At 41.4% G+C, this 27,047-nt stretch overlaps 4 protein-coding genes and 1 non-coding gene across 6 annotated transcripts; 3 read left to right on the plus strand and 2 right to left on the minus strand.

Moving 5' to 3' along the window:
* Nucleotides 1–473: 473 nt before the first annotated feature.
* Nucleotides 474–6,649, minus strand: poldip3 (polymerase (DNA-directed), delta interacting protein 3). Its single transcript, XM_030058736.1, has 10 exons — nucleotides 6,582–6,649; nucleotides 5,707–5,807; nucleotides 5,111–5,550; nucleotides 4,468–4,512; nucleotides 4,233–4,310; nucleotides 3,883–4,104; nucleotides 2,943–3,020; nucleotides 2,677–2,806; nucleotides 2,316–2,382; nucleotides 474–1,501 (listed from the first exon to the last, which is right to left on the minus strand). Exons 1-10 carry the CDS (start codon nucleotides 6,647–6,649, stop codon nucleotides 1,285–1,287), a joined length of 1,446 nt encoding a protein of 481 aa, XP_029914596.1. The 3' UTR covers nucleotides 474–1,284.
* A 530-nt stretch (nucleotides 6,650–7,179) lies between these two features.
* LOC115364519 (U12 minor spliceosomal RNA) lies at nucleotides 7,180–7,332 on the plus strand. The gene has a single exon (XR_003928695.1). It is a non-coding gene; the product is annotated as a U12 minor spliceosomal RNA (small nuclear RNA).
* Nucleotides 7,333–9,990: 2,658 nt separating this feature from the next.
* Nucleotides 9,991–21,931, plus strand: fam234b (family with sequence similarity 234 member B). The gene is made up of 13 exons (XM_030058576.1): nucleotides 9,991–10,098; nucleotides 11,395–11,940; nucleotides 12,825–12,938; nucleotides 13,309–13,476; nucleotides 15,381–15,496; nucleotides 16,224–16,374; nucleotides 16,762–16,903; nucleotides 17,970–18,164; nucleotides 18,618–18,696; nucleotides 18,958–19,125; nucleotides 19,373–19,493; nucleotides 20,029–20,255; nucleotides 21,237–21,931. The coding sequence occupies exons 1-13, from the start codon at nucleotides 10,062–10,064 to the stop codon at nucleotides 21,237–21,239; spliced, it is 2,067 nt and encodes a 688-aa protein (XP_029914436.1). The 5' UTR covers nucleotides 9,991–10,061; the 3' UTR covers nucleotides 21,240–21,931.
* Nucleotides 21,932–22,056: 125 nt separating this feature from the next.
* On the plus strand, nucleotides 22,057–23,499 carry smdt1a (single-pass membrane protein with aspartate-rich tail 1a). 2 transcript variants are annotated; one of them, XM_030058579.1, is made up of 3 exons: nucleotides 22,057–22,298; nucleotides 22,703–22,859; nucleotides 23,234–23,499. In XM_030058579.1, exons 1-2 carry the CDS (start codon nucleotides 22,143–22,145, stop codon nucleotides 22,838–22,840), a joined length of 294 nt encoding a protein of 97 aa, XP_029914439.1. In that variant the 5' UTR covers nucleotides 22,057–22,142; the 3' UTR covers nucleotides 22,841–22,859; nucleotides 23,234–23,499. The 2 variants fall into 2 exon arrangements, with proteins under 2 accessions (XP_029914439.1, XP_029914438.1); XM_030058578.1 differs by having other exon boundaries at nucleotides 22,065–22,298; nucleotides 22,703–22,867.
* Nucleotides 23,500–23,822: 323 nt separating this feature from the next.
* ndufa6 (NADH:ubiquinone oxidoreductase subunit A6) lies at nucleotides 23,823–25,695 on the minus strand. The gene is made up of 3 exons (XM_030058577.1): nucleotides 25,524–25,695; nucleotides 24,332–24,447; nucleotides 23,823–24,051 (listed from the first exon to the last, which is right to left on the minus strand). The coding sequence occupies exons 1-3, from the start codon at nucleotides 25,660–25,662 to the stop codon at nucleotides 23,920–23,922; spliced, it is 387 nt and encodes a 128-aa protein (XP_029914437.1). The 5' UTR covers nucleotides 25,663–25,695; the 3' UTR covers nucleotides 23,823–23,919.
* Nucleotides 25,696–27,047: the final 1,352 nt, after the last annotated feature.

Consider the following 27,047-nt stretch of genomic DNA (forward strand, 5'->3'; position numbering starts at 1 on the left):
TTATTTTGTTTTAGACTGCTCAAGCTATAAAACACGAGATACTTTTGATTAGATAGATAGTTGTTTTTTTTTTTTTTTAAACAACTGTCTCTGGCTATATCACATTTTGATTTAAAAAAATAAAATGCAAAATGTGCATGAATACCTTACTTTACGCAGAAGAACTGTTTTAACAAGGAATGCTTAAGCACATTTATAACAACCTATGCCTTGTTTTGTAAATGCACTGTTGAACTATATCTTAAACTACCAAAGCTTAACTTTTTGGAAGGTTACTTATAAGACCCTGGCAATGGCATTACGGTCTAGAGCAATCCATCATGAAGGCTGGTGAAATATAATTCAGCCTCAAATCCCAGTATAGTTGGGCTATGTGGAGGGAAACCTTTGCTTTGATTCTTCCTGTTTGTTTGAATGACTCATTCATGTACACATATTATATATAAACTATTCAATAAACAAAGAAATATGTATATTGTATTTCTGGATTTTTATTCATCATGTGTCCTGACCAGTGAGCCGGTGAGCATGTTTCTGTGGACAGCCGGTCTGAGAGGTTTACCCGGCCGTGCGGCCCGTCTCTCCCGTGCTCAGGTGTTTCATGAACCCAGAGCAGAGGCGGCGACACAGAGGACGACACTTTGCTATCAGCGATGGAAACTAAAACACATCATGTGGCAGACAGGAAAGACAAAATCTCAAACAACATCTACAAAGCTAAATATTTAATGGCGGAATTTCACACGCTGATCTCACCTCACTACGGTCGTCTTGACTGGCATACAGGAGCGATAAAAAGAGTCGTGTACAGTCCTGAAACGTGAGTGAGTAGCAAACCAGAACAGCTTCAACACAGACTGCTTCAAAACAGAGTAACCGAGTAAAACCTGTCACAGAAAAATACATCAATGGGATAAGACTTAACTGAACTGGACTGTCATTAACTTGCAGTGTGACTGAATTATGAGAATGCTGCCTGCCGTTCGGTGCATCAACACTGTCACTTTGTCAACAATTGAATGTCATATTCACGGGGGAAAAACAAATAAACAAAAAACAAAACAATATGCTGAAATAGGCTGGCATTCAATACAGGAAAAAAAGAAATCCTTACACATCCAATTTGAATTTCTTTCCCCTTCCAACATCAGATTTAAACAAATGAACAAATCAAATTTCTTTCCATTGGTCCTTCTCTGGAACACGTGTTTGACACAGGGAAAATCAAATGGTATCCTTTCTGTGGTATCCTTTATGTGTGTGTGTGTGTACACTGGACACAAGCTATATCTTGATGCGGAAGGCAGTGGCCTGTGAGCTGGAGGGCTCGGTGGTCGAGGTGGACTGTGCGGTGGACTTGAACAGGGCTTTCAGGATGGTCTGCGGGTCGACCTCTGGAGTGGGCTGAGAGGAGGCGCGCTGACCGGCGGGCCGTGACAAGGAGGGCGGCAAATTGTCTTTCTTTGTGCTGCTGCTGGCGCCCGGAGTATCGCTGAGCCTCCTGGGAGAGAAATAAGAGACCGGTTTTCATGACACCGCAAAGCCAAGAACCGAGGGACGCGCTAGCCGCATCTTTGGTCGATCATCACTGCCTCTTCTTCAAAAGCCTGACTTGTGGATGCCGATCCTAATCCAATTTTCTTTTGTGTAATGTAATTAGCAGTTATTAATCATTTTTTCCAAACATTTTAACTTTATTTTATTTCAGTTAGAAAAATCAATCCCAGGGTGAAACTCTTTATAACAGCATGAACAATATCTGACAGCCCAAAGAAGTATGTAATGTAATGTCATGGGACATAACGGGCATCATCTCTCTTTTTCCCCCTCTGTAGAACCTTTAAAAAGGCCCATATGAAAAAAATTAGAAAACTAGAATAGAAATATTGGTCTATGTTCACAGATTGTTGCTAAAACCGGCACATTCCAGGCCTTGGCCAATTGATAAGTGCATCTCTACACTAAAAACCACACAGAGGCTCCCAACAGTCAACCAAATCCCATAACACAGGGAAATTTCCATCAGTAATACTGGACTATATCAGTTTTCAAATGTCACATTTTTGTGTTCTCTAATTTGAATGGACCAGCGGCCGCTCTCTCTTAGAACCCCCTTATTCCAAAAAAAAATGTGTTTTTTGGGTTACAGTAACTACATGGGAGCAATACAACTGTACTTTATGGCAAGAAAAATCACATCTTTTGTAGTCAAAGAAGTGAGAAAATCACCTATTAATCAATAACCAGTTCATGCAATTGTATACAACTGCATGTCAACTTGAAATGGTGGAAATGAAACACCACAGGTCACTTACAGTAGAATGGGCTGATCAGAAGTGATGACATTGCCCTGAATGTGAAGGTTACACTTCATGGGTTGGCCTGGGGAAGAGAAGATTGAGATAAAACAAACCATAGTACCATAAACAACATGCACAACAACAAAATCAAGTTTACTATCAGTCTAGTTACTAACAGTCTTTTCAGATTCAACTGGACAACACTTTGATTCAAACAACACAAATACATTTTGTTTCAGCAGATTTTTAAAAAAAGGTCCCATGCAGAAAACTCATCATCAGTATCACAGTCCCCGACCTGCATGTGAATTACAAGCCAGTGCCCAAATCCCGGGGAGCCATCTGACGAGAGTGGGTCCTTGCCGCTGGCACTTACCATCCAGGCAGCGGTTGTTGTACTTCCTGTAGGCGCTCACGGCATCCTCTTTACGCACAAACACCACTTCAGCCACCCCCACCTTCACAAGCCTCGCTCGCTTCAAGGCACCGCACACACAGAACAGCTCCTGTGGACAAATAGATGGAGATCGCACACAGATGCACCACATGAGTCATCGCAGGCACAGCAACACCCCGCACACGGCTTGAATCTCAAACATCGGCGCACAAGGATTTTGGCAGACAGCTGTGTGATCTACTCACCACTATGTCTTCCTCAGTGACACGAGGATGCAGGTTGTTCACAGTTATCTTGGTTCCCTCCAGAGGACTAAAAGCAGGCTATAGAGAAGCATAACGAAACCACAAGCAGGAATGTGATTAAAAAAAAAAGCAGGAAAATGTACAGTGGAGACTGCAGATGTTCTCAATTCATCTCCATTTAAAATCCACTTGGGCAGCTCATTACACCCACCCACACCTTTTTTTTATTTTTAAATCAGGAATTTATCAAATATTCCCAATAAACTAGGAAGAATCACAGAAAAATGCATGTATAATTGTGATTTCAAGACAAACATTCTGGTATGACAGTAAATATTTTGGCCTGACACTCATTTTTGTTTTGTTGATATATACAGCTATTCCAATCGACACCACTGACCCTGTCCTGTGGTAATGACTTTATTCAGTGCAGCTCTCCAGCAAGTGGGTGACTCTTGGGGGAATGTTTTATTGGCGCCTACTTTTACCAAATCCCAACTGCAAGGGGACCCAATTTTATTGCTCATGTAAACATTATCTTGATTAGTGAAGCAAGTCGAGTCAAGCTGAGCCGGTACCATTAAAAACAATATTATCTCATTATAAATGAAATGATATGGTGCTGAGGGGATGCCCTAGTGTACAAAAAGAATTCTCCAAATGTAAGCAAAGACAGACCCCAGGAAAAAACAACATTTAAATGTGGTTGTTTTTTTTTTTTTAGTGAATATGAAAACTATGAAGGAAAAATGATCATTTTGACTAAGTGTGAGAATCATATCTTAAGCACAATTTATGTTGAAATAACTGTAGTGTCTTTTTTTTTTTTTTTTTACCATATTGTTCAGTTGTACTGTACAGTAAAAGGCAACCTGAGTATGCAAGGCAGACGGGTGGCCAGAGTGAATTCTGGCCTGCAGATGCACCGCGGGGGGCTAACCTGAGGGGGAGCGAGAGGAGATGCGCTGGTTTCTCCTGGCGTCTGCTGCAGAGTCCTGGAGACAGGCTGTAAGGCTGCAGTGGAGGACCGGGATGCTGCTGGGCTGGGGTTGGGTCTGGTGGGTGCCACAGGGACAGGGGGGCGCGGGGCGGTGTACGCATCATTTTTAATCATTTTGGTGATTGGGGCTGACATGGAGAACGGGGAGCCCATTGCACCAGGCTGCAAGAGACAAAGGAATGGAAGGGAAGGGTTAAATTTAATCAAAGGGAATATAACAGGCGTTTCCTATGTGAATTTGAGTATTTGCACTTTTGTGTCAACCATCAATCGAGGCAGTCTTATCTTACCCGCGACTGTAGCATGTTGTTGCTGGTAGTGATCTTCATTTGTTTACTGGGGGTGCCGTCGAGCTCATCAGAGATATTCTTAAGGAGACAAAAACACCACGTTTAATTCTATTACAAAGCTGCAACACAACAAAACAATTCACTGGCTTTAGGTACTGTGTTTGCAGAGTAACTATTTTCATTTCACAAAGAGAATTTGCTTTTAATCCCCCAAAATGTTAAGATGCACCTCTACCTGTGTGCCCATACGTATTCCACTTGACATTCCTACTGGACGTTGCTGTAAAAGGACATGAGCATGATGAGCAAATCGTGAGCAATAAAATATTTCACACAATAAAGAAATATTACATGCTTCATATAGTGACAACACTACATTTTTCATTCCATTAATCTAATTCAAGCCAAAAGTCCTCATACTGAAATTCAATACGCTTTTAAGTAATGCTGAAATGACTGATGGATTACTCAATTAACAGGAAAATAATCATCAATGATTTGATAATCCATTGATCATTTCCCAAATATCAGGTTAAAAATCCTAAACATCTGCCAATTACAGTTTCACAATAAAATCACTAAGATTTGCTTACATGTCTGTTTATAGAGACTACGCCAAAAACTACGGAAGCCTTTTGAAGACATCACTTTCACCTCCAGTAATGTCCAATTACCGTTTGTTGTTATTTTTTACACTTTATTGCCTAAATGACTGATCCCCTCCCCGCACCAGCAAAAATGAATAAAATGACACTTGTACAGACTGACAAAAAAATAATCAATCAACGGCTCTAATTTAGTGCTTTGATTACAGTAAGACAAAACCATAACAACATAGATGCAGGTTACGTGATCAATTCTCCAGAGTCCAAACATACCTGGATGGTCTTGGTTATTTTTAAAGGTGCTGCAGCAGCTGCCTGGGTCTGTGTCCCGCCGATGCTCCTCTTGAGGCTCAGCCTATCACGAGCATCCATAAGCCTCTTGGGGGTGCCGCTCAGCTGCGGCGTCGCCCCACCTCTTGCACTCAGTCCTTGTACATTTGACGTAAACTGCCTATTATTCACATGGGCAAGATTGTTGTTGGTGTGTATTTGTATCTGTGCCACGTGTGTCTGGCTCTGTAGGTGATGTGTGACTGCTGTCTTCTGTATGGTCTGTGGAGGGACACCGAACTGATTCTGCCCCTGTTTCCGTGAATTGATCATCTGCCGTGCATCCTGCACTGCTCCTCCTGCTCCCGCCCCTCCTCTGCCACGGATTTTAAATCGAGCGTCTTTCAAGGCAAGCTTCTCTCTGGCATCTTTTACCGGAAAACCTGAGGGAACAGGAGAAGAGACACAAGGACACGTGGCATTAATCCACAAAGCACCTTCACTTTTCAGTCAGGTCTTCATTCAGCACTTGACAAAGACAACAATGTAACGTCTGTGTAATAGATTACAAGTGTAAAGGCAACGATGCCGGTCCTTACCTGTCCCCCCTCCAAGCCTTTGTCTGGCATCATTGATCCCAATCTTCTGCCGGGCGTCGAACCCCCTCCCAACCCCTCCTCCGCCCCGTCCAAACATGGGTCTGCAAGAAAGAGAAAGTTATACCCTTCATCTTTATTTTATTTAGTTACGTTTGATCTAAAGCGTTTATGAATGAAATTTATTTAAAGTGAAATTAGGTTGCAAAAAGATACATAAAGTATCTGACACATAAACTTGGGTGACCTTTTTCGTTGTAACCATTTTCTGGAGGTTTCAATGTTAATAAATTTGAAGGAAACAGGGGCGTTAAAGTGGCTTAAAGACAACAATGGTAGAAGTAGTTCATACTTATACACAACTGTTCCACTTTCTATAATTAAGTTCTAGCTGTCTGTCACATGTTTTACAAAAACAAAACAAACAAACAAACAAACAAAAACAGATGTGAACTGCATTGTAAGTATTAACTTGATAAATCACTGGCTAACTTATTGGACAATGCTGCTTACTGGTATGTGCGAAGCAACAAACGTCATTCAGATGCACAAATAACTAATTCATGAACAGGTTTTAGAGTTAATGCAATATCCTGAGCTCTCGGAAATGATATTATTTTTTTCTTAAAAGGTGAAGTAGCCCCCCTTGATTTTCAAAACCTCAACCAGCAGCATTTGGGGCGAACAGGCCCGAAGCTAACGTTAGCCGATGTATTTGCTGGCTGCTACATTAGCTTAACGATGCTTTAGCGTTAGCAGATAGCTAAACAGCTAACAACAGCCAGCTTGGTTTCCAATGAGCTCGGTCAGAAATGTGACTTTGACACGCTGTATCATTAACAAAATGCATATGTCGTTGTACAGCAAGAGTTAAATACCGTTTAACTGGTGATTTGGTGTTAATACCGCGTTGTCGTATCACTTCATCCAAAGAAATGTCTGCCATTTTCTTCCACCGTCTCTCGAGCGATTGCGTGCAGGGCGCTTTTACTGGTGGCTACGGCTGCCGACCCGGTCCAAAACACATGCCCGCCGACAATAACACTGTCCTCGGTGGTAAACGCTGTGTGGTATTTGAACCCGTGTCGGCTGGATAATATTTTACGCGAGCTACTACGTGCGATTTAAAAGTTATTTTACACTGACAAACAAAGCAGTTGCCCCTCCAATCTGACCCACCATCTACTCCTCTGCTATCGATTAGCCTTCACCAACTGCTGGGACATGCTGTGCCTACGTCATCCAGTACCCGTGAGCCTTTGCGCAAAATATTATCGAACGTAACTTTATAACACAGAGTAAGACTTAACTCAAAACAACATATCATATAGTATTAAGTATTGCTTTGTATCGATACGCTTGCCACAGAGGTTGAAAATAAAGCGGTTTATATTTTGTAGGTGCCGCAGCAGTTTGGACCGTAACAATGAATACCTGCACCTGGTCTTTAGGCTGCTCCTCGGCGATCGACACGTTATGCCTTAAACTGATGAGTAAGGAAAATAACGACGCGGGGTGACGCCCGTGTCCTCGTTCACATACGAGAGGAATTTTTGAACGGGTACAGGTCCGCGCGCTGAGGTGATTCACCTACTTTGTGAGATGCCTCGCGAGACTAGGATCTGCCCCGACCTAATAAGTAAATAAAAAGAAACTCCAATCAATAATCACTTACTTGGTCTTTCACCTGCAAGACCTCTGTCCTCATGATATATTATCACCATACTGAAATCACGATATGATAGTACTACGATTTTATACATGATTCAATATGCTGAGTATTGTCATGACATTTATGGCGATAAATTGGGATTTGTTACCTTTATCTAACTGCTAATTATGTTCCCTAATGAATAGCTTGTCAACATCTGTGTTGTTTCATTTTTACTGCAGCAAAATGAAATCGTCAAACAAACGGAGTGTCCAAGTCTGTCATAAAGGTTACACTGATATTTGGAGATGCAATATCAATATTTGCCATCCATGCATCGATGCGATATTGTCATACATAATATCACAATAATATGCTGCACTGATTTTTTCCTCCACCCCTGCATCAGAAAGTGAGTTATTGTTATTGTTTCAGTTTTGTAATGCCGTGTGTCATTTAGCTGCTTATTTGACTAATTCCAGTCTTTTGTCATACATTTTTCTGTTTGTGGAGATTAACACAGGTCACTACTTGATGACATTAAAGGAGAAGTTCCTGTGGAAATGAAGCTCCTTTCTTGTGCCGCCTCACTCTCACTAATAACGGTGCCTCACTTCCAATATCTAAGCTCTCCATGGCCTCCATGCCTCGACGATTATCACAAATACACAATACCACAGCACTCCTCAGCAAGTACAACACCAGCTACAATTAACTGGATAAATCATAAATTGCAGTTAAATATATGTCCTTTCTTCCGCCAATGAGTTGAGAATGCTTTGTGCGTAAACTCATCACCCCCCACGCAGCCTTACATTTCAGAAACAATATGAGATAATCAGCATGGAATGGATAAGATCTGCTAAATGTCAAATGTGAATAAGTTCAGATCAGTTTTGATAGCTTTTATGTGTATCACTGATTCTTGGGAATTTGGATAAAACAGGTTTTAATTTTGAAAAAAAAAAGTGAGTTAAATTACAAAATCTGAAGGTATATCATTATAGGCCAAGGTCTTGGCTGTTCAGCAATGTACCGGTGCAACCTCCTCATTTTGCATTTTTTTTTTTCATAAAATCGGCGTTCTTCCAGTTATTAGGCTACTTTGTTTTTGTCAACACTGTCACCGTAATGTTTTTTTTTTTTTTTTAAAATTTGTAAAACATATTAAAAGAGACTAATACTTTAATAATTCAACAGCACCAAAGAAACATATTGTACGTATATTCATTTAAAACAAATATAACTGCCTCTGACGGTGGTGACACTAATCTGACGGTGGTGATAGTCGCCTCATTACAACATGCAATTCCAAAATTTATACCACTCAAGTCAATGGCTTCTTGCTTAACAACTTTATTTAACTATTTGGTACAAAAAATAACAATCCTGAGCACTGTTATAAGCATTTTTCAGACTTCAGTCATCACCATCAGACAGAAAACCTGACGGTGGTGACGTCTGACAGTGGTGACAAAAACCTACTCTTTCACACGATAAGCATCAGTTGTTCACATTAGCCATCTTGGTATTATATGTATTTGTAAAGGTTTTTGTTTTTTAAATAAATATCTGACGGTGGCGACGAATATGTGGGACATATTTTGAGCAACCACAAAATAATAGTAAATATTGTTCAAAACTCATTGTTTGTAGTTTTTGATACATATTATGGTGTACTCTTTCATGTGGTAAATATATTATTCAATGAAATTATTACTTTTTGTTGTTTTAATCAAGTTGAAATGATTATCTCCTATCGGAGGACAACTGTTTTTTTAGGCCATGGGCCAACATATAATCATTAAATTAATAAAAATTAAAAATAAACCTATAAAAGAACCTTACATATGTGAAAAGGACCCCCTGATAATGCCCTTGATTCTTTTTATTCATTATGTTGTAAATTTCCAACAGAAATAGCATTTTTCTTAGTGGGACATGATTTATCCAAATTCCCAAGAATCAGTGGTATATTTGTTGAAACACACCTTTGCCAAGTGCTTCCAATCTGACATGGTTTCTCTAGAAAAGGTAAGCTGATAATACCTATGTATACATGGACACACACACAGAGGCAATGCCTCAACCCACACACATATACTATGTTTCATGTCAGGTGGCTGCACCAAACTAAAAAAACAAACAAACAAAAAAAAAAAAAACTGTTTTCCCTGCACATACATGTCACCCCATACTTTTTTTTACAGCTATGGTTGATGCACAAATAGGATTAATGCATATTTTATCTATAATACACATACTCCAATTTCCAATGCACATCTTTTCACATTTCTTGTTTCTTATTCTATTTCTTTGCATAGACTATATGTGTAATGAAATATATCTGCAAAATATCTCTATGTGTAAAATGTAAAAGAGAAAAGTTAATACTTGCATATCCAACAAATATAATCACATACGATAAAATACTATATACTGATGCTATGAGCTAAAGTAAGAAACATGTGCAATCGTGCGTTGTGATGATAGCTGTGCAATATTATAAACACTGACCAGTGTCAAAAAGGGGAAAAAAATGAGTATAAAGTGCGCAGGTATGAGGAGGGACGTAATAAAACTCCAAGTACCAGCATGCATTGCGGCGGCAGCAGCTCCTCCAACCTGCTGGGTCGGAGCCCTCTCGCGCTGCTCGCCGACACATCTGCCTCGCGTCGGCCGTCGTGGTGAACCGTTAGTCGCTGTCATGGCTGCGGCTCTGTCCCGTGCCCTCAAACTGCCTGGTAAGATGCTCTCCACATATTCACACACACACATTTAAATATGTACAGACGAGTGTGTGACGCGAGGGTGTGTGTGGTGTGGTGTGGTGTGTGTGTTATGTGTGTGTGTGGCAGCCGTTTCTGTGAATGAGTCGGAGGCAGCATCAGTCGTGACTGCTCTGCTGCGGTCCTGTCTCCCAGCTCAGCTTTTTGCTTAATTATTTACTCTGTGTATCGGGGTCCGGGATAAAAATGAATGCGTTTGGTCCATGTCAGACCAGCCCCGTTTGTGTGTGACTGTTATTCCGACGCATTTGAGGATTACGACCGTGGCTTCATCGTTGCTTTTTGACAGACAGGCTTAAATGCGCCTGTCCCGCTCCTCTTGTTGTGTATTAGCCGGTTAGCCGCTAACTGCAGCCCGATCCAGGGCAACACAGGCAGACCTACAGTGGGCAAACACACGCCTTACAACACGCACAGCAAAGCAAAATTGTCTTATGTGTTGCGTATGACACAGGTATTTGTAATGCGTAGATAATTTATTTGGTTAGTGTGTGTGTGTGTGTGTGTGTGTGTGTGTGTGTGTGTGTGTGTGTGTGTGTGTGTTCGGCAGGACCGGCTAAAGTCGTCGTTTAATTTGGTGATGAATTATCCTGAGTGTTTGTGTGAGCTCCAAACACTAAACAATACAAACGTTTCAGTCATATTATATTTATCCATGAGTTTGTCCAATACCATAAAAGCGTTAAAAAAAAAATTTGATGGCATGCCACTCAAAATGCATTAGAAGAGGCATCAGGATTGATGGGCTGTATGTACACAAGTGGACAAACTCTTCGATGTCTGGTCTTGCATGCCCTGGCTTAAATAATTAAATTGCTTTGGTGATGCTGTAGATTAACCTAGTCCACTTATCAGAAATGAAGTTAGAATTTTTGTGCAGAAATGTTTGAGTGTTATTGCATTAAAGCACTTTATACAGCTAATTTTCAGTAGCAAGAGGAAAGGGTCCTGTAGATATCTATAGAATGGGATTTGAATGCAGTAAAATACATAGATTGAACATGTGAAACCCTCCCCTGCACAGTCACCAAATAAGAACATGAAATCATTACATTGAAGAAAGGAATTGTTGAATTAATATGTTTATCTTGAAGGTTCAGCGAAGAGGAAACAACATTAGCTTGGCTCTGAGTTTCTCAGGGAAACAGTCACAATGTAAATTCCCGTTTTAGGATCATGCCTTTAAGATCTGACTTGGTTACTGCATGGGACACTGACAAACTCTCACCAGCCGTCTCTGTGTCTCTGCAGGGAAGAAGGGCTCAGAGCTGGGCGAGTACGACCCTCTCACCCAAGCTGACAGTGACGAGAGCGAAGAGGATGACCTGGTGCTCAACTACCCCCGTAACGGTCTTGGCAGGGGCAACTGCCTCGGTACTGGCTCTTCAGACCTGCGGGGCAGCAGATCTGGAAGGCTTGTTGGGGGGAAAGATGAGGCAGACGAGGACGAGGAGGAAGAGGAGGATGAGTGGCGAGAGCGACACCCCAGCAAATCCAAGCAGGACAGGGATGACATGAGAAGCATGCAGTACTGGAGCCAGAGGGACTCAGGACGGGACAGAGCAGGAGAGGACAGAGGGGGTGCTGGGGTGTCAGGGAGCGCTGGGCTAGGGGTGAGCAGCACTGATGCAGATGCAAAGAGGATTAGGATGAGGAGTGCCATCCGGACTGCGTTTTTCCTCGTGCCTCTGGTGTGTGCCACAGTGCTGGTGCTGCTGTGCGCATTTCTGATACCTTGCCAGAAGGGGGAGCTGGACAAGCGGCCACAATGGGAGAGAGCACTAGGGGATGCAGGAGGTAAAGACAGCCAAAATCTGTCATCACAATGTAGGAAACACCTTAATCCATTACCCAAATATCCTTGGGAACTTCCTGTCGTCACTCAACTGAGTTTTCATTGTCAAAGTAAATGAAGAGTTTGAGCCTTTTCTATCACACAGACCCATACTCAACTGTATTTTTAGTTAACCCATACTACAGGTAGACCTCTGGCTCAGAATAACTCATTACATAATAGAATAGAAAATGCAGAGGAAAAGAGAGATGACAGATTGTTGTGTGATACTGAAGGTATATATGTAAAGCAGACAGGATATGCGTAATTGGAGTTTACACGGCACTCTTTTGTTGGTGCAAGAAAAAGAGGCTGACTTGAACTGACTTTCACAGGAGCCTCTGTGGCGAGACAACGCTGACTCACCCTTTAATTAGCCAACTGTAATTACACAAGATTGTTAGCATCACCGTACCACATGTTCTGTTCCAGCATGCATTGCCAAAGTAAAGCAGATTAGCAGCAAAAAAGAAGCTGGATGATATTGTGACTTTTAGAACCATCATGAAAAAGGCAAGAAGAAAAATCCAGTGACCATGTGTTTTGCTGATAGGTTAGTCTCACATAACCCGCTTTATTTCTTATTCTTTTTCTGTATCACATATTTTCCCAGTTCTCTCTTTAGGCAGTACTGCCCATTGCCCCAGCCTTATGATCATGTATCCTGAGCAGGAAAACATAGTGACTGTTGGTCCCCAAAATTCCTCAGACACTTCAATCATTCAGTAATTTTACCAGTCACATTAATTCAGGGTAGAAATTCGCATGGCTGATAGAGCAAACAAACGTGCGCTGGCATTCCTCTGGTGGATCACGTCCCCAACAATGTTTTAATCTCTGTGTCTAGGTGTCACGCCACCGGCATTGGCGTTGTGGGATGTCGATGGTGACTCAGTGGAAGATGTGTTGCTGGGTGTTACAGAGTGGACCAATGACACCCATCTCACACAGGGAAACAAAAGTATGTATGACGATGAATGAATGTTCATATCTGTCAGCACTAGATTTCAAACAGTACAGTGAAGACAGGGACATCAGATAGAGTGGAAGAGAGTGGAAGAGAGAGGAATACAGTACACAGGCAATCCAGTAACCGCAGTAACCACACTAGTGTACTCAACTCCTCTTATTGCTCCAGTCACTATTGTCTCCATGCCATAAGTGGCTCCTGCATATTGAGCTGTGAGGGCTTAATGCAACATGAATCCGCATATCTGATCCTGCCAGTTCCACTAAGTTGCTGAGCCAAATCAATTGAAACATGCAATGAAACCTGAATCCACCTGTATATCTTGTCCCCTGCTCTGCTTCTTTTTCTTGACTCGCCCCAGTTTACAGTGCAGTGGCCCTGTCTGCGGTCAGCGGCCAGGTGCTGTGGAGGAGAGTCATGCGGGAGTCTGTGATGTGCATCCAGTGCGGTCTGCAGTACAACACCAATCCTTTACCTGTGTGTCTCCTCATCGGGAAGTCTGTCCTCATGGCTGTCAACGGCACCACAGGTCAGAAGACAACCCATTCCTGCCAAGCCATACTCTCTTATTTAGAAAAAAAAGTCAGTCGTGGTCCTTTTTTTTTTGTTCGCATTTAAACTAGTGCAGTTCTATATATTCTGGCAACTCTCTTTCATGTTTCAAGCTGCAAAGATGGCACCTATGATTTCAACTGGCATAAACATACAATGTTGCATCATCCCATTTAAGGCATCTCCTCACCAGTGGCAGCTGCTGCCAGTTTATCTAGATGGTGTGCTTTCAAAGATTTCACTCTTTTCTCTCACTGCTGTCTGACCTGCTGAACTGATACTGCTGCTAAAAGGTGACCTACCAACAATCGATTAGCTTGCCACTAGTGTTTATTTGTTTACCTTTTTCTAAAACAGGAAGTGAGCAAGTCAGTCTTAGTGCTTTATGTGATTAGACTATAGCTATAAATTGTAACAGGTTGGTGACAGGCATTAACATCAATCAGCCCCCCAGGCCTCCATTTGTTTGTCTTGAAAGAGTAAATAATGGGTGTGTCACATGTTAAATGTAGGTTCAGTGTACAGTATAATGCAGCCTTTAGGCTTTCAACCCGAATGACCCTGGGCTGAAAGAAACAGACTTACCCAGCCAGAACTGCCAGAAATGAGACAGTCTGAACAAGGAAAATACATTTTTATAGAACATTATTGGAAAAAGTGTGGCACAGTGACTCATTGCAAAGTGATGTGATGGACCGATGACCTGTTCAGGGTTTTTATCTGCCTACCTAGCATTTTAAGCATGGTTATCTCTGTTTTGAAGCTGTATCACAAACATCCATTATGAGTGCCGCCTCAGATCCTCAGGCAGAGCTCCTCTGGCTGTTGTTAACGTCAAGGCATCAGACAGGAGGGTGACCAGACTTCTGCTATCAAATGCTTTGGAGCAAGTCCATAAAATCTTTTAAGCCACTTCTGAAAAGCTTTTATACAGACTTGAATTTAAGTGATGGCTTTACCATATTATATTACCCACATATTGTCTTCCTCTGTGTTCTTACTTTTTTATTTTTTTTTGGTGCCATTAATTAGTTTTTACTTTATTTTTTATTTTTTACTTTATTTTATGACTGCTGCTACATTTTATTCAGTGATTAAGCACTTTGCAAACTGTGGTTTAAAGATACCATGCTATACCATAAAATACCATTATTGCTATACCATTATTTTGTTATTATTAGTATAAACAAAAGAGACAATGTCATAGAGGCTGTGCTTGACTTTACCTTAAGTAAAAATACTAACACAGCTTAGGTGGTGTTTTTCTTTAGCTGCGGTGGTGATTATGACACATTGTTGTAATTTTAGAACGTGATATATTCTGCATTTCAGAACAATGGTGAATTTAACAAATGTGTTAAAATACTCTCAGGTTAAATATGAATGCAGTATGAGAGTGTGAAGTGCTGGCTAGCCTCCAGACTGCTGTTGTGTGTTCTGTCATCCCTGCTGAAGATGTTAATTAGGTCTTCTAGGGTTCAGGTTGTGGCAGGTTGGACCTGTTCCATGTTATAGTATTAGGAATAGCTAACCCCTCCCCCTCTTTTCAGCTCAAAGAAAGGTGGAGTGGGCGTTGAAACATGACCCTCTTCTGGCTACCAAAACAGTTTCAACATCCATCTTACTAAGGATGACCTGTGGAATATGTAGATTAGCCCCAATGCTGTTTTATTTTTAAGTGTGGCTAAACCCCACAGAAAGACAAGTCCATCATCCATCCATTTTCCATGCCTGGTAATTCCTGATCAGGGTCACTGGAGCCTATCCCAGCATGCACTGACCTCACTGGAAAATCTGATGCTTTTGGCTTCAATCAGGACCATCCCAACCCAAGCACACAAAGTTGGAAATGTTCAAAAGAGGTTTTCTTTCCCTCCCCAGGGAAGAAACTGTGGTCAGTTCTGCTTAAGAACATTGAATCCCAGGCGGTGTCACTTCCAGACCTGCAGGGAGACGCAGTCCCAGATTTACTGATTGCCACTCTGCCAGCAGATGAGGTAAGGTTATGTCAGCCACCTGCTTCATCTGCTCCCACAGATTAACTCACACTTTCACCTCTCAAAGACACACAATGATACTTTTTGACCCTGTTATATATGTGTCTTCAGCCCTTACTTACATGCTCCTCAAGTAATTTCTTTCTGAATCTCTGTTGTGATCACATTGGACAGCAATCAAAACCCATTCTCCCTCTATAAATTGATTTAACTGAGCTCAAGAATTTAGCTGAATCTTGTTGCCTCAATCTATGATGATGGTTCAGCTCAGGGGTTTTTAAGCTTATTCATGTTCCAAGTTAACTTTAATAAAGCCACAGGCCCCCATTTGAAGAGATTTTGCCTTGGGGACCCTGATATGAGAAGATAATTTGGTTTATGCTCAGTATTAAATTATTTAGATGTCATACTTGAACATGGACAAATGGATTAGGTACAAGTCCTGAGAGTAAAACAGACTCACTCATACATTTTTTGTGTGGGTGTGTGTGGCAGTAATTTGTCGTGAATTATATTATAGTAACATTAACTATTTCTTATTTTGCTGAGGACACCCTGGGAGCCCCTCTCTACTGGTCCAGCTAACCATACAGTTCATATTTATATTTTGTATGATGACACATGCATTTCTGGCTGTGCAGTAACAGTGATGGAGCCATGAGCTGATGGATTACAGATCATATTTCCAGGCCTTCACACTCAGTGATAATGTATCTTCCTCTCTCAGGCCATGGATCTCTCCCTGATCTTGATCTCTGGGCTGACCGGGGCGAAGCTGGGGCATCCCGTACCTTTCAACCTCACGGGACAGGGGAGGCTGATTGGTCCTTTGCTGCATGAGACACAGCAAGGGGCATATTACATCCTGTTTGGTCTAGGTAAATGACTCAATGAGTGGACCGGAGGTCGAACAGCCGAAAATGAGAATCATAATCAGTTTCTTTGCCCTGTTAAATAGATGCACAAAACATATCATTTCTAAAGCATACATTCAGTATTCACTCACCATGTCTATCCTGACAAGAAGCAAATGTATTTGCCTCAGATAAAAATAGTACAAGATCTTCAGCCTGTCAACTGTACTGCATCTCCTAGGTGTATTTCTTTTTTTTACATTATAGATTTGCAGTGATGCAATTCATAAGCTGTAGCTAGATAACGTGCAGCTGAGTGAATGGTAGTTTACCAGTCCTGCAGCTTTCACACAATTTGGCTTCCTTTACCTGTGTTCACACAGTATTTTGTATATCAAATTCTTCCCTCAGGCAATGTGGAGGCTGTCGCTCTGCGTGATATCTATATTCGTGCTACTGGCAAAATGCCCTTAACACAGGCGCTTAGACGGAAGGACCTTGGCTGGGAAGGGCTCAAGAAAACCAACTTCTCTTCTCTCATACACATTTACAGGTATGCTCCAGTGGCTGGCATGTTGCTCTGGTTTCATGCTACAAAAGCCTCTTTGTTGAATAGTAAACTTTTAATCTGTTGGTATGAAGGAGACACAGATACGAACCATGCAAAGTAGTGACACTTGAAATATGCGGGGAATTTTTTTTAGCATCTCTGCTGAAGTGAAATGAGGAATGTTATGACTTGTTAAACATAAGTGAATCTTGAACATTAGAGATGCTCACATTGGTTGAATCCATAATTAAAGAAATGTGAAAGAAAGAAAGAAACGAAAGAAGTAAATAAATAAAGTAGCAATCATTATAAGCTTTATTAAGAAGAATATTAAACGGAAAAAACAAAACAGTAAAACAGTTTACAGATCAGCAGCAGTCATCAGGTCAGCATTTGCATGTTTTTTGTCAGACAGTTAATTAACTGAAGATACTCGCTGTATATTATAAGGCAATATGATATATTTTAGGTGTAAAATAAAATATCTTACTTACTATGCAGCATATTAACAAGTGTACATTCCTCAATCAATGCCAAGTTGCTCCTGGTGTCAGATCATCACTCTGTCTCATTTACCTGGTGGAATGGTACACAAATTTAGCAGATGCAGTAAAAATAGTGTACATTATCATTTGGCTGGTGTCTGGTTTTAATTTAACACTCTGGCCTGAGTCCTGTGTGTCCAAAAGATTGGGCATGTTCTTTACCTGATAGAAATAGTTGAATATGTATTTTCCTGTCTTGTGAGGTAAATTATGAACCTACCAGGGCATTATTTGCTGCTTTTGACTATTGAGTCAGGACAACATACACACTAGATAGGCAAAACAAAGCACTAGCTCTCCCTGACCCCCCATTGTAGATACAAACTGACAATTCACATTTTCTATTTATTGAAATCACTGGGGAAAAATCACCATGTTGTGTGGATGGCATAGGGGTTGGCTTGCAAAATAAAGACATGGCAGTGGCAGCTACTGGTGGTGGCACTAGCTTTGGACTAGTCAGATAATGTAAGACTGAAGGCTCTGACAGAAGTTAAGACTCTTGTTTATTGTGTTTCCTCTAGTGGAACTGAACGTGTGGAATACCTGCTCCCTCTAGTGGCTGGGTTTGACAGTAACCACAACAACCTGGACACAGTTTCCAACCTTAACTCCACCAAGAGTGACTGGGTGTTGGTTTATGGTTCCAGTAAGCTGTCAGTCTTGAGAGAGAGGGACATGCATAAAGACTGGACCTTCAACTCAGCTCCCATTCACAGGTACAGAGGTTACCACAACACCAGCACCACCCCACAGTAATACCAAACAGTTTCTCTTGAAAGCGAACCAGTGCAGCATGCAGAGGTAATACAGTTATAAATGGCAGCATTTCTAGGACAAAGAGTGTGAGAAAAAAAAAAAAAAAAAAAACATCAGACTTTGATGAACAACATAAATGAGAGGCAGAATTCATCCGTCATCAAAGTTGTCAAGGACTTGTTTACATTGTTACTCTTGAAATTACTGCAAGATATTACCATACATATTCATCATTGGCTCAAGTCAGCATCTGAGAAGCTTTATGCAGTGCTTCCAAACAACTGAGAAACAGTCTCCCTTCATATTGTATGCTTCCGGATACTACTAACTCAAAAGGAGGAGGGATTACTTCTGTAAAACATGAGAAAATTCTATCTTATTGTAGAGAAACCAACAATCTGTTTCTGTTCTAGTCAACCAGTCCCGGGTCACTTCAATGATGATGGGATCCCCGATCTTTTCGTTCAGCATTCAGCAAATGGCATCACAAAGGTAACATAGATATATATCATCATGCACTTTTCAAGGCTAACAATAGAGCAAACAATACAACGTGTATAAATACCTACAGAACATAGGCTACTATGTTCTGTAGGTATTTAACAGCAGTTCTGTTAAAACTGCTGTTTTTGTACTGCTTTTTCCATTTGACAGTTTAATTTTATCACAGAAATGGAAGTTCAGGGTGTTGAGGATTTAATTTTTAATGGCTTCTTTTTTGGCTTTCATTTCTCTGCCCCCTCACCCCCTCAGGTTCAGGTTGTTGATGGGGCAAACGGGCAGCTCCTCTGGACAGCAGAGTTTCTGTGTCCTCGTCTTGTATTGGACGCGTCCTCAATTTCCACCACTACTGGCCTGTCAACTTTCCTGTTCTGGGCCAGTGAGCCAATCAGAGCGCAGAAGAACGTCACCAAGACAACTGTGAGTCTGCTGCAAAATACAGGAAGAGTATGGGGGGAAATCAGTTGTGCTTGGTTGATAGTTGTTGTTTTGAGTATAGAGTATAAGTGAATATTAAATTTAAATACACATATATGTGTAAAGAGGACTCCTGTATGAATAATGTGCACAGCTTATGTTACTTTGTTGTCTTTCCCTGAGTTTGATCTCGTGCTGCTGATAAAGAAGTTGTGTCAAAAAGCCATTAAAGTGTTTACACTAACTATAGGTGGCACCGGGTGTTGCTGCAGCAGAGCCCCTCATCAGAAACCTGTTCCTGCTGCATCCTGCATATCCCACCATCCTCCTGCAGCTCACCAGTACCACAGACACTGCTGTCACCTCTGCAGGTAAAAGGCAGACATCACTGGAATGCATTTAGCCTTATTACACCGGTGTCTTAATTATAGTCAAAATTATTTTTAAGAATGGATGATCATAGAGAAAGTCTGGAATTGTGTGAGGAAGATAAAGACAACTTTAATATCTTCCTTGTCATAAAAGCTCTGTCTTGTGCTTCATTCAGAATTATTTATTACTTCTTTTAAATTTTTGGAAATTAATTTGTTGACATGCACTTAATTTGTTGAAAAGCATTTCAGTTGAAGTTATATACAGCTGGTTTACAACATGGACATTTTTGCTTTATTCAATGTACAAGTTTCAAGTCCTCATTTCAAAGCATCGTATTCTTCTCAGCTTTTCAAAAGTCATGAGACTTCCATTTACAGGGGATAAACAAGGCAGCGTTGTATATTATTATAGCATCTTTTTGCGGTGCTATTGAGAAAAATATGTAACCTTGTAAACTCAGCAATAGCACAGTAAGTAGCTAAATTTTGTACATGCTTTATGCCCTACTTCCTCATACTTCCTCTCTTCCAGTGAGTTACCAGGAGCATCAGAAGGATGCCTCCTACATCACCGTGTCATCGCGGCCCACACCTGAGTCTGAGCCTGGGGCTCGGATAGTCAAGAGCCTGAGCCTTCGAGCTGCCATCACAAAAGGACAAATCGTGAGGCTGGGGGAGAGTAGCAAGTCCGGGGGACCCGTTAAACCTGGAGTGTTTGAGGTCAACAAATTCTTCAGGCGTCTGTCCTTCAAACATCAGGTGAGAATTGGAAAACAGGTTAACTTTATTAGGCACACCTAGCTAATACTTGGTAGAATCCTATTTTGGTTCCAGCCTGCAGTTTTGGAGGCCTGGATCCAGCGAGGTGCTGGCATCACACAGTTCATGCAGATTATTTTGGTGGGATGTTCACAGTGCAAACACCCCACTCCACTGCATCCCAAAGATCCTGTATTGTATTGAGGTCTCAGTGCTGTGCTGTGCAGGCTACTGGAATAAACTAAAATCTCTGTTATGCTCCTGGAATCACCTTGAGATAAATACTAATTATGTCATGACATGCAAATTGTCATGAAGCCGCTGTTAGGTGGAGTGTATCATACTGTTCTCTGCAATTCCCAGCTTTCTCAGAAACTTGGCATTCCCACACTGCTGCTGCCTGGATTTCTTGTTTTGTTTTGCTTTCTAACACAAACCATTTCTGAGACACTGGTTCTGACATGACTGATTCTTGTGATACAACATGAAATAGGTATCTTGCCCATTCTAATATTTAGTCAAACAGTGGCAGAACCTCTGAGCCCTGCCTGTGTGCTTCATACTGATGCTTTATACACAACTCTTTGTATGGAGAAGTAACTTTTATTGCATTAATAAGGAGGCGCATCTAATGAAGTGCATGCTAAGTGTCTCCTAGGTGGTGTACTAGAGTTTATACAGGAGTCACATGTGACAGTATTAAGTCCTACCTGACATTCTGACATGTTCATCTTAACACTCAAGTTAGCTATCCGCTCTCTGTATTTTGGGACACTGTAGCTGCTGTTATCAGCCTCATTGCTGTACTTAACCTTTGTGTTAACATCAGCATTCAAAATGCTGTACCCAATTTGCGGTATGGATATTTTTCTTTTACATGGTCCAGATTGTAGCTGTGATTTGCTTATACCCCTGATGTGATTTTTTTGGTTGTTTTATTATGGTCAGTAATAAGATTCTCTTTAATTTTGTTGAATTTAGTAATGAGCCACCACTACTACCATGTCTTGTGTGACAAGAGGAGCAACTAAAGGAACCTGCTCCATGATGAGAGGAACACAAGCTGGGACACTGGGAATTCATTTGAAGTTGTTTACACTTCTGTTTGGTTCACTAAGTATGAATTTACTTTCCACTACTTGAGAGTTGTTTTCCATAAACGATTATTTGTAGTTAAATGTTGTTTTTGTTTTTCCAGTTGTTTTATACCATGTCTATACAATGAAAATGTTTATTTAAATTATTTAACTTGCATTTTTGAAGGGGTTTTAAAATATTTAATTGGATGTTTATAATTGTTTGGAACTGATGGCAGCAGAACAGTAGTTTATTACTGACAGTGAAGCACAATTAATGCTGGAGAAAGAACATGTTACTGAGTTCATGCACCTCTCATACACATCTAGCAGTGTAACCAGGCCAGGTCATGCTTGTCACATGTGTTTTGTCATTAAGTCACCAATAGTGATCCTTTCTGCTCCGCTATGTTGTATAGGAAGTCTGTAAATATTTTATTGCTGTACAGTATTTATTGGTTTTGCTTCAACATTTAGATTTTTTGTAATTTCTTTGTTTTTGTTGCATCACTTGGTTGTTAAGATTAAATGTACACTGCGGCTGTACTGGTGGTTGTAAATATTGCAATAAGAAAATGATGAAACGAATTCTAACTGCTACCTGCGGCGTGGTGTTTATTGATATCAGGTTTCTATTCGGTGTGATCTATCAAGGCGTTAAGCGTTCACTTTAAACAGTGCACATGAACAGCCTGGTACTAGTGCGGGTTAACACAGCGCTGAGTGCGGCGCAGGGTGGCGCTGCTGGGCTGCTTACGGATCCAAATTTATCTCAGTTTTCCGCATTGCTGCCGCATCCAAACCCAGGATCATGGCGTCGCCCCTCGGTCGGCTGGCCAGGCTGTCGCTGTTTAGAAATGCTCGCGTTTCTCAGCTGAGCTCATCTAACGGGACAGGGACGGCCGTGACGCCGTGCCGGACGGCCGTGTCCACGACGTCCGGAGCCATTCTGCCAAAACCCAAGAAGGTGAGTGCCGAAATTGTGCGGTCTAACAAGACTAGTGGAGTGAGTTCAGGTTGGTTATGAAATGCGCCTCACAGGAGAGGAGGGGAGGAGTTACTGGTTTAGGTTAGTCTCCTCAGAGGAGCGGCTGGCAGGCAGTGAAAGACATGCAGCACCTCTCACAGAGAGAGAGAGAGAGGGGGAGAGAGGGAGGGAGGGAGGGTGTGTTTACCATCTCATCTATTACTTAGACTGCGACTGATCTGCGCCAGTTCCTCCAGGTCTGCAGTATAGATTAATCTTCATCACAGCTTTAGTTCAAGCATTTTAACTGATATACAACACAGCCGTGAATATATATTTTTTTTAAATTTACATTCACTAACTTAGTTGTTTCTATGGTGGGGGGCTGTGGCACTGGGGAGCAGACCTCCTTCGGCCCAATCCGGATTATGCTGGTAGTGGTGCCCTTCTTGTATGTGGGGACTCAGATCAGCAAGAATTTTGCAGCACTGCTGGAGGAGCATGACATCTTCGTCCCTGAGGATGATGACGATGATGACTGAAGGGTCTGCATGCTCTCTGGTAATCAGGTATCAGTGGCTTGGTTTCATGTGGGCCCATTTTGGATCATGTGTGTGGAATGAGAGGATTATGATAATTCAGTGTCACTAGACAGAGGGATCAGAAGGCCTACTTTGAAGAGGGGCCAAGCAAGAAAGGGCCCTTCCAACACTAAATTAGATGCACTTTGGTGGGTGGGAGGGGGGTCTAGATTTCCAGATAGCAACCTAGTATCCCTCCTTAAGTGAATTTTGCAACGGATGTGAAACTTACTTTAGAGTTAGGGTTAAGATTTTTTTTAAAAGATAATTAAGCTACTGAACTAAAACATTACTAAGCAGTAATAATCACAATGAAGAGTCACCGCTCACCCTTGGTTTGTTTTGCCTCCACAGATCACCTTAAAAACAAAAAACAAAAACACTTGGATGAATCTACGAGCCTCGGAATAGACAAATCAAGGATTTTTCACTCAGCTATGCCTTCCTGGACGTCCCTATGCTGCATTCTTCAGTCACCTCTACCTGCCTTGTATACAGAGTTTTAACTGTTTGACCCACCACAGAAGAGACAGTGCTTGTCCCAACTGGTGATCTTGTACTGTATTTGCATGCACTGTAAAGTCTTAATAAAAAACACTAACAAGTGCAAACATTCAGCGCATGGTCGTTGGTATTTGATGCAAGTTGATGTCACTTGTGTTCCATAAATTAGACTTGTTTAAAACCATGTGTGGTTTTGGTAGAGAAAGACACTATTCTCTTTCTACATTATGTGCCTATGATGTCGTCACAAGAGATGATGTGGAAATACCAGTCAGCTAAAATCACACAGCAAACTGTAACAACATATTAACTATACACTGGGTGTGAGTAAGCCTATATTTGCAAGTACATAAAATATTCCTTCAAGGCAAACCACGCCAATCCCGAAGTAACCCCAATAAAAAGATTGTAGTTAGAATAAATGATCACGAGGCACAACTTCAGGGTTCTGAGAGTAGTAAGTGTATTTACAGTTCAGGGGAACATGTGCCACACTGGGCAACAGCAGAGAAGCATCAGGGGTCAGGGAACAGAGTTCATGGGTCATGGCCGCTGTAAAATTTAGACAGAAAGTCAGTAGGACGAGGTGTCTCCGTCTCATGGAAATAGCGCATGATGTGAGTCTTCTGCTTCCAGACATGGATCGTTTCTTGGAGCTCCATTTTCCCCTGGAAAATTAACATATAAAGGGGGAAGCTTTCATTACATGTGATGTACATATAAGGCTGTACAATTACAGCATGAATAGACAGTACACCTAACCCAAATAGATCATTCCATCCACAAAACCTGGGAGTTTGTTTGGACCAACTGAGTGGCCAATCAGTTTTTCTTTTACTTCTCTTGTAAATGACAAAAGCACCACTCTCACACAGCTGGCGTTTGTGTGGAACCAGCAGCTGGTTCAACTGGTGAACACGGTAACAGCACGTGTGACTCACGGCTCACCTTAATCACAAGCATGTCGATCACACGGGGGTCGGTGACGTGCTTGTTTTTGTCGAACATCTCCCTCACTTTGTCCCTGCCCTGACGGGTTGTGATATCCAGCTGGAAAGTCGCCACTGGGAGGACAGACACATGCAAGACGATGTCACTGTGTGTTTCCAGCACCTTGATTCATGAAAACTGGTCACAAAATTTGTGTTATACATTAGACCACTACACTGAGTCAGAGTAAGCAATTCAGTGAAAGTCAAATATCACTACATCTTTGGTTAAGATTAGTAATCTGGATGCAAATGATAGTATGACTAGAACAGTGTATTGCTGTGTTGAAAAACAGGCAGACAATTCTTAGGCAGAACATGCGATTTCAAATGACGGCTCATCTGGTTATGATGTGGTAAAAAAAAATGATGAAGGGCACTCAATTCTCAAAAGAACAGAACTTAGAAAACTTCCTTTTACCCCATCATAACTCAAAACATAAGAGCACTTCCCTCCACTGTTTATGTTTTTAGGCACATTTGACATCAAACATTAGATTCAAGACAGGGATTTAAACGTGCTCCATTAATTCTATGAGTTAATAGTCTCGAGTTAATAGTTGGCATAAACCTGAGGGATTTTTTTTTTATTATTTATTTATTTTATCTTTCCTCAGCCTCATCCTTAGTAAACAAACTGGTGTCCTATTTCAAACTGCATCATCTGCCTTTAGTTATGACACGATCCCTGCGGCTAGCCTCTTATCATATCACTACAGTGTCATTCTGTATTGCTGGTTGGCCGACATGAGCACTCTCGTCTTGTCTCTGTGTATGTCCGTCCTGGAAGTGTAGCTATTTTTTCCTGCTTTGTCCAAATTTTCTCAGCAGCCGGTGTAAAACCTTCCAGCTGTGTGCCATGCCAGTTCCAGGTAAAGGCGAAGCCCATATTAAAACGACGCAGAGCATTGTATGGTTTGTTAAATAGGTAGCAACCTAAGTCATGCGCACAGTGAAGTGACAATATTAATGTCACTGTCACTGTCACAAACAATAAGAAACTACGAACATCATTAGCTCTGTAACATTAGCTAGCACACATCATTGAGCACAGCCGTCGCTATCTAGCCGCTGTGCTAGCAGGGCAGACGCGACCTTGACAGTCTTCCTGCCGTCTGTCTGTGTTTAGGAGCGGCCGGAAGCTCACAGACCTGAGTTGGGGACCTCTCGGTACCAGGCCCGGTACAGCTCCCGGACCCTGCGCTTGGCCTCGTCCAGGTCCCGGCTGAAAATCGGTTTAACAACTTTGCTAGCGCCAACCGCCGCTCGGGTCGCCGCCGTGGACGCCATGACAGTTGTCGTTTAGTCTTCTTCGGTGGTGATTATACCGTAGGTTAATGTTGCTAACAGGGATGGTGCTGCCACCTACAGGCGAAGCTGTTAAAACACAGGATGAGGGAGTCCACAGGGATCCGTTTAATTTAATGCTGTTTAACGTTAAGACAAAATTAACGAAATTAAAGACGTACTTTTGGACAAAAACATCTTTTCTTATTCAAATAAGAGACTATATGTTTGTGCATTGATGTGTGATTTAGATGACAATACGGTCGATTATTAGATTGTTGTCTGAGCTGTTATAATTAGTTTCCTTGAGGTTAGGTAACTTGATATGGCAGTGTAATAAATCTAAACCTTTATTAAGAAAAATGAAGCACTTTTCCTCACAAACTTGGAGAAGGCAAGTAAAATGATTTCTCTCTACAAGTCCTGGCCCTCCACCCTTGGCGTCTGATGAGCTCATACCAAAACAACAGACTCAGTGCAGCTTTTTATGATCAGTGGGCAGGGGATTGTGAGAGCTGATTATTTTAAGTACTTGGCTGATCAGCAGTCTCTTTTAAGGCAAACAGTGATTTTTCTTCAAATGCTCACAAGGCACTCATTTATTCCTCAAGCCCAATAACTTTGGGGTGAACCAAAATAATTTGCAGACAGTAAGAACCTCGCTGAAAGTATTTTATCTTTTAACATTATGTAGGACTTTGAATTAAGAGTAAGAATAAGCTGCAGAAAATAGTATGTCTTCCAAAATAATAGGGAAGTCACAACAGCTCAGTGACATTCCCAACTTTTACAAAGGCAACAAAATTAATAACAGTGAGGACTTCAAATGGAAACCAGGAAAGACGGTGCCACCTGGACTTTCTGCAGCATTTACCCACCTTCCTAACGTCATGTTTTAAGTATTGTTTGTTTCTTTGTTCTGCATTTTAAGGAGGAATGTTTGTATTTTAGGAATGTATGTACTTGGGAATCTATTGTAATGCCTTTTACGTCTTCTGGTCGGTAAGTATTAAGACATCACAGACACTGACTGATGCTTGACTCACTGTGAATTGTCAAGGGGAGAAATATTTATGAAACTGAATTTAACACATTTGAAGACTTTGAGGAGTTTCAGACACCCTGGTCCTTGTGTGTTAAATATGCAGATGACTGTCCTGCATCATGCCAGACATTCAGAGGTGTTTCTATTAACCTTATTTTATTGATTGCAAAACGGTGGATAATTTACAAAGGTGTCACATGCTCTATGGTACATTAAATATGAAAACACTGTCAAAAGACAGGTAGAAGTTTATGGTTGTATCACAATACATGCTGTATAAAAAAATTGGCTCATTAATGCAAAACAAGTCATTTGTTGTGGTGGGTGGCACAGAAATGCCACA

This window comes from Myripristis murdjan, chromosome 8 (genome assembly GCF_902150065.1).
Source record: "Myripristis murdjan chromosome 8, fMyrMur1.1, whole genome shotgun sequence".
Taxonomy (NCBI): Eukaryota; Metazoa; Chordata; class Actinopteri; order Holocentriformes; family Holocentridae; genus Myripristis; species Myripristis murdjan.

Bases quoted from the DNA above. Each gene is read 5' to 3' on its own strand.
- poldip3 (XM_030058736.1), bottom strand. From the start codon at position 6,649: ATGGCAGACATTTCTTTGGATGAAGTGATACGACAACGCGGTATTAAC. The intron at 3,021-3,882 runs GTTAGCCCCCCG...GCTTCTCTATAG, and splicing joins CTCCTCTCGCTCCCCCTCAG to CCTGCTTTTAGTCCTCTGGA. The intron at 2,807-2,942 runs GTGAGTAGATCA...ATTTGTCCACAG, and splicing joins TCACTGAGGAAGACATAGTG to GAGCTGTTCTGTGTGTGCGG.
- fam234b (XM_030058576.1), top strand. From the start codon at position 10,062: ATGGCTGCGGCTCTGTCCCGTGCCCTCAAACTGCCTG. The intron at 12,939-13,308 runs GTATGTATGACG...GACTCGCCCCAG, and splicing joins TCTCACACAGGGAAACAAAA to TTTACAGTGCAGTGGCCCTG. The intron at 19,126-19,372 runs GTGAGTCTGCTG...CACTAACTATAG, and splicing joins AGAACGTCACCAAGACAACT to GTGGCACCGGGTGTTGCTGC.
- smdt1a (XM_030058579.1), top strand. From the start codon at position 22,143: ATGGCGTCGCCCCTCGGTCGGCTGGCCAGGCTGTCGCTGTTTAGAAAT. The intron at 22,299-22,702 runs GTGAGTGCCGAA...ACTGGGGAGCAG, and splicing joins TTCTGCCAAAACCCAAGAAG to ACCTCCTTCGGCCCAATCCG.
- ndufa6 (XM_030058577.1), bottom strand. From the start codon at position 25,662: ATGGCGTCCACGGCGGCGACCCGAGCGGCGGTTGGCGCTAGCAAAGTT. The intron at 24,448-25,523 runs GTCTGTGAGCTT...CTGTCCTCCCAG, and splicing joins CCGAGAGGTCCCCAACTCAG to TGGCGACTTTCCAGCTGGAT. The intron at 24,052-24,331 runs GTGAGCCGTGAG...TTAATTTTCCAG, and splicing joins TCGACATGCTTGTGATTAAG to GGGAAAATGGAGCTCCAAGA.